This window comes from Ictidomys tridecemlineatus, chromosome 4 (assembly GCF_052094955.1).
Source record: "Ictidomys tridecemlineatus isolate mIctTri1 chromosome 4, mIctTri1.hap1, whole genome shotgun sequence".
Classification (NCBI taxonomy): domain Eukaryota; kingdom Metazoa; phylum Chordata; class Mammalia; order Rodentia; family Sciuridae; genus Ictidomys; species Ictidomys tridecemlineatus.
In genome coordinates this window covers 11,378,649-11,390,846 of record NC_135480.1, presented here as the reverse complement: position 1 = coordinate 11,390,846, position 12,198 = coordinate 11,378,649, and the positions used below count along the sequence as shown (strand labels likewise).

Here is a 12,198-nt window from a genome sequence, read left to right as displayed (position 1 = left end):
CAGGGTCAGGGGCAGTAATAAGATGGCAGAAAAAGCAACTACCCACTTAATCATTGCTTTCTTCGGCACCAGTACGTCCTCAGGATAGTTCTCTTTCAGAGATCAATCCAACCTGATCCCAGGAAAAAGAAATCCAACCCCATCAGAGCACAAAACAGTGCAACAGTGGTTTCTGAAAATGCCATCACCTCCCAGTGCTCTCCCCCTCCAGCCACCCATAAGCCTTTTGGTTACCCTTGCTCACCCAGGAGAAACTGCCCACATAGACAGCTGCTCGTCTATTGCGCAGGCCACTGTAGGTATACAGAATTGCAGGGGTCTTGTTGTTGGGCTTGGGAGATGGCTCCTGGCGAACAGGAGGAGGTGGCTCAGTGCTGCTGCTTCTGTCATCTGAGGGCTGTGAGGTGGCTGTCAGCACATCATCATACAGGTCAATCTGATCTGTATTGTTGAACTCAGGGTCCTAAAAGATGAGGGGTTGGCAAAGGTATGCACCTGCAAAGCTTTCATTTTGTACCTTGTATTTCATTCTAGTTTACATAGAATCTACAACTACTTTTGTAAAATAGCATACAACACTTCGTTGTCCTATTCTAGGAAACAAGGTAAGAAAAACTTCCTGATTTGAAACTATATCACTCAGCTATCCTTATGCAGGTTTCTCTCCCAAGACCTTGTTAACAGTATGCAATGTTTCTGGCTTTAGCCCCCTGTGAGAGTTAAAGACACATGGTGAATAAGCAAGCAAACTAAGAAGGAAATATGAGACATGTACTACTGCTATCAACAAGGTCAGTTCTAAAGACCGCATTCAAAATACATCAATGAAAATTTACTTTTAACATCTATGCTATTTTAAAAATCATAGTAACAAATAATAAAACCACACGTAATCTATATAATACTATTATATTTAATAAAAATAGAGTTAAATTTATCTAGAAATGTAAAGCAGGGGGACATGTTACAGAGGGTACCACAATGCAAAAAAAAAAAAAAAAAAAAAAGGTTAAGTATTACTGATTCAGATCCTTCAGTTTATACAAAGGACTTAGGTAAGCTCTCAAACTCACAGGATTCAATCTCAACTAATAACTATCAAAGAACAAAAAGAACGGGGCCGGGGATGTAGCTCAGTGGTGCTGCATCACTCATCTAGTCATGTCTCAGGTCTAGTGATTTGCCTAATAATTCAAGGTAGTGCTCCATCCTTTTCTCAATTGTCTTTTTTCTGTCTTTCTGCTCTTACCTTTATTAGCTCCTTGCTTCTCTTTACTCTTTGTCTTATTTTGCTTTTTTTTTGGATGCTGGGGATTGAACCTAGGGCCTTGTGCACGCGAGGCAAGCACTCTACCATCTGAGCTATACCCCCAGTCCAGTGCTCTATCTATCCTTAAGAATGCACTACAGTTGGCCTTCTATATCTGTGGGTTCCAAATCCACAAATTCTGCCAACTATACACTGAGAACATTAATTAATTTTTAAAAATAATTCAAATAAAAATTATACCATAACTATTTACAGAGCATTTTCATTGAATGAGGTATCATAAGTACTTTAGAGATAATTTACAGTACAAAGGAAGATTGCACACAGATCACACACAAAGACTACACCATGAGTATCTACGGGACTGAAGCATCAAAGGAGTTGTGGTATGGGGTGAAGGCCCTGGGACCACCCCCCTGCCCCTCATCATATCAAGGGAAAAATGTACTTCTGAGGGGGGGGGGAAATCAAGGTTTTTCAAGTGAAACTTAAAAGGGAATAAGGAAACACAGCATCATGGATTTTTGAAGGAACCAAATTGGAACTCCTTTTATCTGTGATGTGTCTAAAAGTTGTAATACAAAAGTATCACTAAAAACTAGCTAGTAAACTAACATACAGATATGGATAGCTCAGAAACCAGATGCATTACCAAGAAGTCCTTCATATTTTAAGTCTGAAGGCAACCAATCTACTTTTTCAAGATCTTTTAAAGAATTGGAAGGGCTGTGGCTCAGCAGTAGCACACTTGCCTAGCATGTGTGAGGTAATGGGTTCAATTTTCAGCACCACATATAAATAAATAAAATAAAGGTCTATCCAAAAAAAAATTGGATACTCTCAATCCTGCACAATCTTAAATTTATGGACACCACCTTAGAAACAAAAGGATTCAATGAAAACAAAATTGTCAAATGGTCTCTCTGGGCCAAGAAGTTGGTGGGAACAACACAGGGAAAGTCTGATGAGAGTTCTAATGGAGAAACAAGGTATCAAGTTATGTTGGTATTTAAATCTGCTAGCAACATCAATTCATTTTACTTGTTCAGCTACTAAGGCAGAAAACTGCATAAAGCCTGAGGTTTTCCAGATTACCAAAGCTGGCATTAAAACAAAACCTAATTCTATAAATTAAGTGAAAAACACCATTTTTCATGCAGAGATGTTGAAAGTTTTATTCCATTAAGATTAAACAGGGGGCTGGGGTTGTGGCTCAGCGATAGAGCACTTGCCTAGCATGTGTGAGGCCCTGGGTTCCATCCTCAGCACCACATATAATAAATAAATAAATAGAATAAAGGTAATGTGTCCAACTACAACTAAAAAATAAATTAAAAAAAATTAAACAGGAAATTCTCAAGAAAATTTTGTGTTCAATAGACTACAACTGTGATTATCTCAATAAACTATTTGTTTACAAAAGAAAACTTGTGTGATTTTGAATTTAAAATAAGATTTTTCCTACCACTGTACTCAATTTATCTAACCTCCAGCCCCCAGTATCTGACACAAGGCAGAAATTAGCCTAAGGTTTACTTTTCTCAAAGCAACCAACTTGATACCATCGTTTTTAATTTTGGTACTGGGGATTAAACCCAGAGCATTTTACCACTGAACTAAATCCCAAGTCCCTCTTTTTTAAAAATATTTTTTTAGTTGTTGATGGACCTTATTTTATTCATTTATTTATACGTGGTGCTAAGAATCGAACCCAATACCTCACTTGTAAAATAAAGGTCTATCAAAAAAAAAGAAAAAAGAAAAAAAAAAGAATCGGATACAGTAAATCCTGCACAATCTTAAATTTATGGATACCACCTTAGAAACAAAAGGATTCAATGAAAACAAAATTGTCACAAGAGCCACAATCCCAGTCCCCCAGTCCTTCTTATTTTTCTGAGACAGGGTCTTGTTAAGTTGCTGAGGGCCTCACTAAGTTGTTAAAGCAGATCTCAGACTAGCAATCCTCTTGCCTCAGCCTCCTGAGTTGCTGGGATTACAGGTGGGTACTACCATGCTTGATTTCACTGTTTCTTTCCTTTCTTCTTCTTTTTCTTTTTTTTTTAAGAACCAAGGCTCTTGTATCAAAAGTTTCGGCTTCATAACAACTGTCTCCAGGGCTGGGGATGTGGCTCAAGTGGTAGCGCGCTCGCCTGGCATGCATGCGGCCCGGGTTCGATCCTCAGCACCACATACAAAACAAAGATGTTGTGTCCACCGATAACTAAAAAAATAAATATTAAAATTCTCTCCCTCCCTCCCTCTCTTAAAAAAAAAAAAAAACCAAAACAACTGTCTCCATAGTTCTCACCTTAAACCTTTCCTCCCCATCACTGTTATCTGTTACACAGCTTAGCACCCATCGCCTTCACCCTTACCCACCGGGCCTCGAACCTGTTTTGAGTATACAGATCCATTTTTTTCCCTTTTACTTCACTAGCCGTGACACAGTGCTTAGGAAACACTTGTTGATGAAAGTAAGGAAAAGAACTGAGCATAGGGTGGAAAGCCCATCTCAGTATGAAAAAGAATAAAGACAAAACACTCAGCAGAACAGCAATACTCAGTCACCTTTCCAGGGTTTTCTCCTCAGACATAAACAGCAGTTGTAATTACCAGGTCTTCTGATATAACAGGAATAAAGTAGCTATGCAAAAGAGGTTTTTGTAGCACATGCTATAAGAGATCAGGGAGTAAGCACCATTAGGAACTCTGTTAATTTTCCTTGAGGAGCAAAATGCACGTGAGGGAATTCTTGGAGCAAATCAATGACATTCTTAAAACATTCTAAAACACAAACTATATTGGCAGCTGCTTTCATTCTGAGTCAGCTTCTAACTGCCCTAAAGATCTTTTATCTTTTAGCAGCTTTTAGTTATACTAAAACCAGTTTTGCCAAAAATTAACTCATGGGGATATAGTGCCCCTTCTTCTATCTTCTCTAACAAAAAAGACATTTATTACCTACGCTTTCTTCAATTTCTCTAGTATCAAATATTGCCTGTTTGATATAAATATAAAATTCCACATATTATTTTTTGCCTTAGACACATTTAAAAAGTTCCTTGTTAACTGAAGAGAACAGAAAACAATTGTTGACGCCAACAACTTCTATCCCAATAAAGCAGTTGCCACTGGACAAGGCCTGTGTCCTGTCTGAATGACAAGTGATATTGCTAAAGAACTTTTAGTGCCTGCCATATAATAATAATAATCAACAATATCTGATATTTTCACTATTAACTGTTGAAGCAGAATCTGACCAGTTGTTCACCAATCTGTTTTCCTTCATTACTGAGCACACAGCTAGACTATACTCTAGACTTCCATTCTATTCAGAGTGGCTATGAAATGTCCTGGTGAGTGAGACATAGAGGAGACAGATTATTGTGTTTGGATCTGGTCCATCTAAATCTCTATTCTTTACTCTTTCCCCCTATTTGCCACCAGATGTCAATGCCTAGGTTTTGGGAACCATGGGATAAAGATGGCAACATCTCTATCAACTTGGGCCCTTGACTATACAGAGCAAAGACATGTTGCCTCCATTACAATCACCTTCATTACTGACTGTGGACTATATGTGAGTGACAAGCTCCTGATATTTGTTAAAAAGAAGAAGTCTGATTGTGGTGGGGCTTGCCTATAATCCCAGGTACTTGCAAGGTTGAGGCAGGAGGACTGCAAGTTATAGGTCAGTCTAGGCAACAGTGACACTCCATCACAAAATAAAATAAAAAGGGCTGGGGATACAGAGTTCAGAGGTAGGGTGCCTCTGGGTTCTATCCCCAGCACCACAATAAATAGATAAATACAAACATACCAAACTGAACTGCATAGATAGGTACATGGGTGGGTCTACAATAGCTTTTTACCTAATTTGTCCTACATCTTTACCACTTCTCCATAAATAGAATGGTTCATCAATAAAACTTATCACACCAAAATGCCTACAAACTTAAGGTCAGAGTCAAAGATCAGAGTCAAACTAATTATATATGACGCTTGAAACAACTGGAATGGAGCTGAAACTAACAAATTATGTTTTACACTGTGTCTTTTGCACCTTTATGGGGGAGGAATGCAGTCTGAAAAGAATAGCAAAGGATCAGGTATCAACATTATCCTCATGAATACAGTCAACAAACGAGCTGCTGTGTGGTTAGCCTTGAGGACACCAACAGCCAACTTTGGCTTTCTGGGGGAGCAAATTCCACGAGTTGATTCACAGACGTATTACACTTGATTTTTATTTGCTCTTAAATCAAACCCTTTAAAATGAAGCCTCCGGGTGCAGATTAACATAAAGCGGAATGGTCAGTAGTCTCTAAAATCTCCGCTAGGGGGAAATTTGGGATGCCAGGGGAAAATTTTTAGAACCAATAGACGCCTGTTCAAGCCCAGGACGGGCACAGCTTAAAAACGCTGCAAGTTTGCTGGAAGTGATTCCTCAGCTGATGGAGGAAAATCCCAAAGCTCCTGAAGACCCCTCACCTGATTGAACTCCTCATCAGCGTATATATCAATCAAGTCCACTCCTTCTGACATGGTTCCGTAAAGAAGACCTCGAGCCCGAAGAATAGGCAAAGTAAGAAAGATGCCACTGCAGTATTCAGAGAAGGACAAAAATTAGAAGGCATGAGGGTCTCAGGCTGGGAGGAGGGCAATGGTTGCCAACCTCCCGTCTCCAGAGACGCAGCATCCCGGCAGCCCAAGCTCGGCCCCACCCGCTCCGCCCCGCCCCCGGGCTCGCGCCGCCCCCCGCACTCCCAGGCCGCCCGGGCTCGCGGGGCTCGCTGCCCATCACCCGCGGGCCCGACCCGAGTTGCGCCGAGACGGCGCCGCGGCTGCCTGTGGCGCGACGGGAAAGTCCAGGCCTCGGCTCTCGGGGGCCCTGAGGACGGGCTGAGAAGAACGGCCGCGGCGAAGCCCGCAGCCCCAGCCCGCCGCACCTGCCTAGGCCCCAGGGCGGCCCCGGCCAGAGCCCTAGCGGGTCCGGGAGCTCCAGCCGCCTCCATCCCCCTCCCAGGCCCAGTCCTCGCCCCAGCTAGGCCTGCCCGACTCCCGCCCCACTCCCTCCCCACAGCCCCGGCCCGGCGCCCACAGCCCCCTCCTCAAAGGCCCGCGCCTCCCTCGGCCCGCCGACTCCGGCCGCCCCAGATTCAACCGACCCCCTCCCCGCCTCAGCGCCGACCCCAACGCTTCTTCCGGCCCAGCCGGCCCCCGGCCGCGCGCCCCCGTTACCGGGAATATGGCGGCGGCGGCGGCGAGTCCGGACTAGGCCCGAAGCGCGCGAACCGCTCTCCGCCCCAGGTCCCGCCCCCCCGCCGCCGGCGTCACACGCACCGCTACTTCCGCCATACGCAGGGACGCACCTTCCGGCTTAGGTCCTTCCAGGCGGCCGAAGTCGGCTGTTCTGACGGCTCGGAGTTTCCGGAAGTGCCGCATTGCAGGCTTCCGGTGCGGGTAGGGAAAAATGGCGGTGTTCACCGTGCTCCCGACTGTGGCGCGGGTGAGAGAACGGAGGTTCTAAGGTCCCGGGCGGGTGGCAGCTGGGACTGAATTTCGTCGTCTTCTGTGATCGTGGAGGTTGTAGGGAGCGTTCAATTGCCCGATCGCCCAGGTCAGGGGCACTTCCAAAGCGTGGTCTATCCTACAGCTTAGGAGATTAAGGTCGCTTCCATCCTTTGGGGAGCCCACGATGTGCTCGACTGGTAATACTTGGTGATGTCTGGTTGAATGGTCAGTTATCGTGCGAGACTGACCCAGTTCAGGTCTCACCTAGCCCCATGCAGAGGTAGACCAGCTGTCTGTGAGTGCGCCCTTTTACCTACCAGTTTTTAAGCGCCTATCGTGATTTCACATAGTACCTTGAGCTCTTTATTTTTTTTAATGTAGGCATTCACCACTATAAAACTTACTCATAGTGCTGTTTTTATTGCATCTCATAATATTTTGTATATTGGGTTTTTATACTTTTAAATTTGCCTATTTCTTCTTTGACCTTTTGGTTGTTCAAGAGTATACTGTAGCCAGGCGAGGTGGAGCAAGCCCGTAATCCAAGCTTCTCCGGAAGCTGAGGCAGGAGGATCGAAAGATCGAGGCCAGCTTGGGCATTTAGCAAGCCCTTACCTCTAGAGAATAAAAAATAAAAACAAGGGCTGAAGATGTAGTTCCGCGGTAGAGCGCCCCCTGGATTCAGTCCCCAGTAGTAGAGGCAGTTTAGTTTCCACATACTTGTTAATTTCCCAGATTTCCTTCTGCTACTGATTTGCAGTTTTATTCCTGTGCAGTTGGAAAAGATACTTGGTATGATTTGTCTTCTTAAATTTAAGAATGTTAAGATTTGTTTTGTGATATAACTTGTGATTTATCCTGGGGAATATTCATTTCCCTGTGCACTGAGAAGAATGTGTATTGTGTTGTTGGATGCAATGTTCACATATGTCTGTTAGTGACATTTGTTCTACAGTGTTATTCAATTCCTCAATTTTCTTTTTGATCTCATGCTTGGATGGTTTGTCCATTTTTAAAAGTGGGGTATTATCCTTTGTTGCTATTTTTTCCCCTTCAGTTCTACCAGTGTTTGCTTCATATATTTGGATGCTGTAATGTTCGGTGCTTATATGTTCATAATTATTATATCATCCTGGTGAGTTATTGTTTAACAGCTTTGTCTTATGACAGTTTTTTTTAAAATACCCATTTTTTTAAGGTGTAGATGGACACAACACAATGCCTTCATTTTTATGTGGTGCTGAGGATCGAACCTGGGTCCTGCCTGTGCTAGGGGAGTGCTCTACTGCTAAGCCACAATCCCAACCCCTTATGACAATTTTTGACCAAGTGTTTTCTTTTCCTGATATCAGTGCTCTCTTGGATGCCATTTGTATGAGGTATCATTTTCCATCCTTTCACTGTATTTATCCGTATGTGTCCTTAAAGCTAAAGTGAGTCTCTTATAGACAGGTTATTGTTGGAGTTTGGGTTTTTTTGTTTGTTTGTTTGTTTGTTTGTTTTGGTACTCGGGATTGAACTCAGGGGCACTTGACCACTGAGCTACATTCTCAGCTCTATTTTGTATTTTATGTAGAGACAGGGTCTCACTGAGTTGCTTAGCACCTCGCTTTTGCTGAGGCTGGCTTTGAACTTGCGGTCCTCCTGCCTCAGCCTCCTGAGCCACTGGGATTACAGGTGCCACTGTGCCTGGCTGGAAGTTGGGTGTCGTTTGTTTGTATGTGTGTTTTGTTTTGTTTTCATCTGTTGGATCACTTAAGAAGCTTAATCCATCTACATTTAATTACTGTAGGTATTACTATAAGGAAGGAGTTGTCGTTTTTTTGTTTTCCATCTTGTAGCTCTTTTGTCCCTGTTTTCTACTTCTTGCTATCATCCATTGATTTTTTTTTTTCTACTCTTGATTTGATTTCTCATTTTCTTTTGTGTGTCCTCTATAAGTGTTTTCTTTTTGGTTACCAGTGGGGTTACATGAAACATCTTTTAATAATCTATTTTAACTGGATAATTTAATTTCACTTTCATACAAAAACTCTGCTCTTTTACTTCCCCCTTTTGTGTTATGATGTCACAAGTATACTTTTTAAAAAATATGTATTTTTTTAGTTGTAGGTGGATACAATACCTTTATTTTATTTTTATGTGCTGAGGATCGAACCCAGTGCCAAGTGAGTGCTCTACCACTGAACCACAGCCCCAGTCCACAACATATATTTTTTATGTTATATATCCATTAATATTTTTATAGACTCAGTGTTTTTTTGTTTGTTTTTTAGTGAATTATTTTTATTTATTCATTTTTTTTAAAGAAAGAGTGAGAGAGGAGAGAGAGAGAATTTTTAATATTTATTTTTTAGTTCTCGGCGGACACAACATCTTTGTTGGTATGTGGTGCTGAGGATCGAACCCGGGCCGCACGCATTCCAGGCGAGCGCGCTACCGCTTGAGCCACATCCCCAGCCCAACTCAGTGTTTTTTATACATTTTATATTTAACTTCTACATCAGAATGAAAAGTGATTTACAAAGGGATCCTCTTGTAGTTCCAGTTTTTTGGGAGGCTGAAAAAGGAAGATCCTAGAACCCAGGAGTTCAAGACTAGCCTGGGCAACCTAGCAGGAACACCTCCCCCAATAAAAGTGATTTCCATACCATTTACAGTGTTAACTTTTGGGGGCAGGGGAAGGAGAGTACTGGGGATTGAACCCATGGGCACTTTACCACTAACCTACATTCCCCAGCCCTTTTTTATTTTGAGAAACGGTCTCCCTTAGTCGCCCAAGCTGGACTTGAACTTGCCATCCTCCTTCCTCTGCCTCCTGAGCTGAAATTACAGACATATGCTAGTGTGCCCAGACAGCCAGTATTTTTTATCATTCTATGTATTAACTTTACCAGTGAGTTTTATACTTTCATATGTTATTGTTTTACTATCCAGCATATTGTTATTTCTACTTGACAGGATGTTAAGTATTTCTCTGTTCAGCATGTCTTTTTTTTTTTTTTTCTTTGTGTGTGTGTGTGATTATGGGGATTGAACCCAGGGTCTTGTGCATGTGAGGCAAGCACTCTACCAACTAAGCTATATCCCCAGCCCATGTTCAGCATTTCTTATAAGTCAGATTATAAATCAGGAATAGTGGTGATGAACTCTCCTAGTTTTCATTCATCTTGGAATATCTTTACTTCACTTATACATTTTTTTTTTCAATTGGGGATTGAACCCAGGGGCGCTAAGTTGCTGAGGCTGGCTTTGAACTCAGTCTTTCTGCCTCAACCTCCTGAGCTACATGATGACAGGCATGTGCCACTGCTCATGGTTTCACCTATACTTTTGAAGGACAGTTTACCAGATGTAGTTTGTTTGGTCAGTATTTTGTTTTTCTTTCAGCATTTTAAAATTATCACCCCACTTCTAGCATGCAATATTTCTGTTAAGAACTCCTGATAGTCTTATGGGGGATTCGTTCTTGTTGCTTGCAAGATTCTTTCTTCTTTGATTTTTGACAATTTCTTTTTGGAAAAACAATTTTTTTGGGGGGGATTGAACTCAGGGACACTCAACCACTGAGCCACATCTCCAGCTCTATTTTATATTTTATTTAGAGACAGGGTCTCACTAAGTTGCTTAGCACCTCGCAATGCTGAGGCTGGCTTTGAACTCACAATCCTCCTATCTCAGCCTCCCAAACTGCTGGCGTTATAGTTGTGCGCAACTTCACCCAGCAAAACAATTATTTTTAATTAACAAAGGATATAAACGTGAACTTGAAAAGGGTACTTTTTTTTAAAATTTAAAGCTATTGATGGCTACAAAGATAGCACAAATATATATATGTATTTTAAAAATATTTACTTTTTAGTTGTAGTTGAACATAATATCTTTATTTTATTTATCTACGTGGTGTCGAGGATCAAACCTAGGGCCTTGCACGTGTGAAATGATTGCTCAACCGCTGAGCCACAACCCCAGCCCAACAACACAAATATATTGTAGTATAAATTTTCACTAGTAATTTATACTCAATACTGCACAATTGCCTAGGACTTATGGATCTATGCCATGCCTAATATGGCTCCATTTCTGAAATGCTTCCTTGATACTAACAGGGGAAAAAAAAGTGGATGAACTAGGTACAGTGCTGCCTGCCTGTAATAACAGCTAATTCAGGAGGCTGAGGCAGGAGGATTGCAAGTTCAAGGTCAGCCTCAGCAACTTAGTAAGGGTGTCTCAAAAAAAATTTTTTTTTAAAGCATGAAATTTGGCCAGAATGAGAGATCCAAATTATTAGAACAATTTCCCCACACTGATGATGATAATCCTCCCCATCCTCTTTAATTTTTATAGAAATTGCTCAGCCAGTTGTGTTACTGTAAGTAACATTAGTCTGCTTATCATGACCAGCACCTATGGCCCAGTAGTAAATATCCCAGTTATTGCTATAAGTAACACAACTTCGACAAGCTCAGGAAGATGATGCTCGAACAAAATGAGAATTTCAGTTAACAGAAAGTTTAAGAATGAAGCAAATAAAAACTTTGAAGCTAAATACAATAACTGAATTGAAAAAATTCACTAGAGGTGTTCAAGGACGCACTTTATGGAACAGAAGAACGTACAAACTAAGACAAGCCATTTGAAATTACTGCATCAGAGGAACAGAATTTTAAGAAGAAAGAGAAAAGAAAATGTAGGGGACTTAAAAAACATCAAGCAGAAAGTAGGAGTCCCTGCCTCAGTGTATACCAGAGTCCTTAAGGGCTTGTTAAAAATGCATTTTCCAGGTACTAGAGATTCTGATCCAAAATGTTTAGGATGGGGCTTCAGAAACTGAATTTTCTATATGCTATATTCGTTTGCTTGGGCTACCATAATAAAATACCTCTATCAGAAAATGGCTTAAACAACAAATTTATTTTCTCTAGGTTTCAGAGACCTAAGGTCCAAGATCAAGATGTTGGTTGGTTTGATTTCTCTAGAGGCCTGTCTGGCTATTAGATGGCACTTCTTGTTGTGTCCTGTGGTCTTTCTTTGTTCATGCACATTTCCTCATGTCTTTTCTGACTGTAGACAGTTTGGTTATAATATGTCTTGGTGTGAACTTTTCTGGGTATGTGCTAGTTTAGGGTCTCTTGGACTTCTTGAATCTAGATACCCATTTCCCCCCAAATTTGGAAGTTTTCAGCCATTATTTATTTAAATAAGATTTCTGCCTCTTTTTAGGCTCTCATAATGTGAACATTGTTCTGCTTGATGGTGTCCTCTAAGTCCCCTACGTTTTCTTTACTCTTTGTTTTTAAAATTCTGTTCCTCTGATATAGTAATTTCAAATGGCCTGTCTTAATTTAATTTGTTGGTTCTTCTACTTGATCAAGTGTGCCCTTGAACAGTTCTAGTGAATTTTATCAATT

At 41.4% G+C, this 12,198-nt stretch overlaps 2 protein-coding genes across 8 annotated transcripts in view; one reads left to right on the top strand and one right to left on the bottom strand.

Moving 5' to 3' along the window:
* Nucleotides 1-6,613, bottom strand: part of Cpsf7 (cleavage and polyadenylation specific factor 7) — a 22,808-nt gene extending 16,195 nt beyond the window's left edge. For 2 of the 4 annotated variants that reach the window (XM_078045915.1, XM_078045918.1), the window contains exons 1-3: nucleotides 6,515-6,613; nucleotides 5,765-5,873; nucleotides 245-463 (exon numbers count right to left, since the gene is read on the bottom strand). In XM_078045915.1, the coding sequence (XP_077902041.1) occupies nucleotides 245-463; nucleotides 5,765-5,818 (273 nt within the window). In that variant the 5' untranslated portion in view covers nucleotides 5,819-5,873; nucleotides 6,515-6,613. Of the gene's footprint in view, nucleotides 1-244; nucleotides 464-5,764; nucleotides 5,874-6,441 lie in introns of those variants that run through there. The other 2 variants (XM_078045916.1, XM_040284244.2) reach the window with 2 other exon arrangements.
* Sdhaf2 (succinate dehydrogenase complex assembly factor 2) overlaps nucleotides 5,894-12,198 on the top strand; it is a 21,448-nt gene continuing 15,143 nt past the window's right edge. Inside the window, exon 1 of one of the 4 annotated variants that reach the window (XM_078045914.1) lies at nucleotides 5,894-6,736. In XM_078045914.1, coding sequence (XP_077902040.1) covers nucleotides 5,909-6,736 — 828 coding nt within the window. In that variant the 5' untranslated portion in view covers nucleotides 5,894-5,908. Of the gene's footprint in view, nucleotides 6,894-12,198 lie in introns of all 4 variants that reach the window. The other 3 variants (XM_078045913.1, XM_005331519.5, XM_021730598.3) reach the window with 3 other exon arrangements.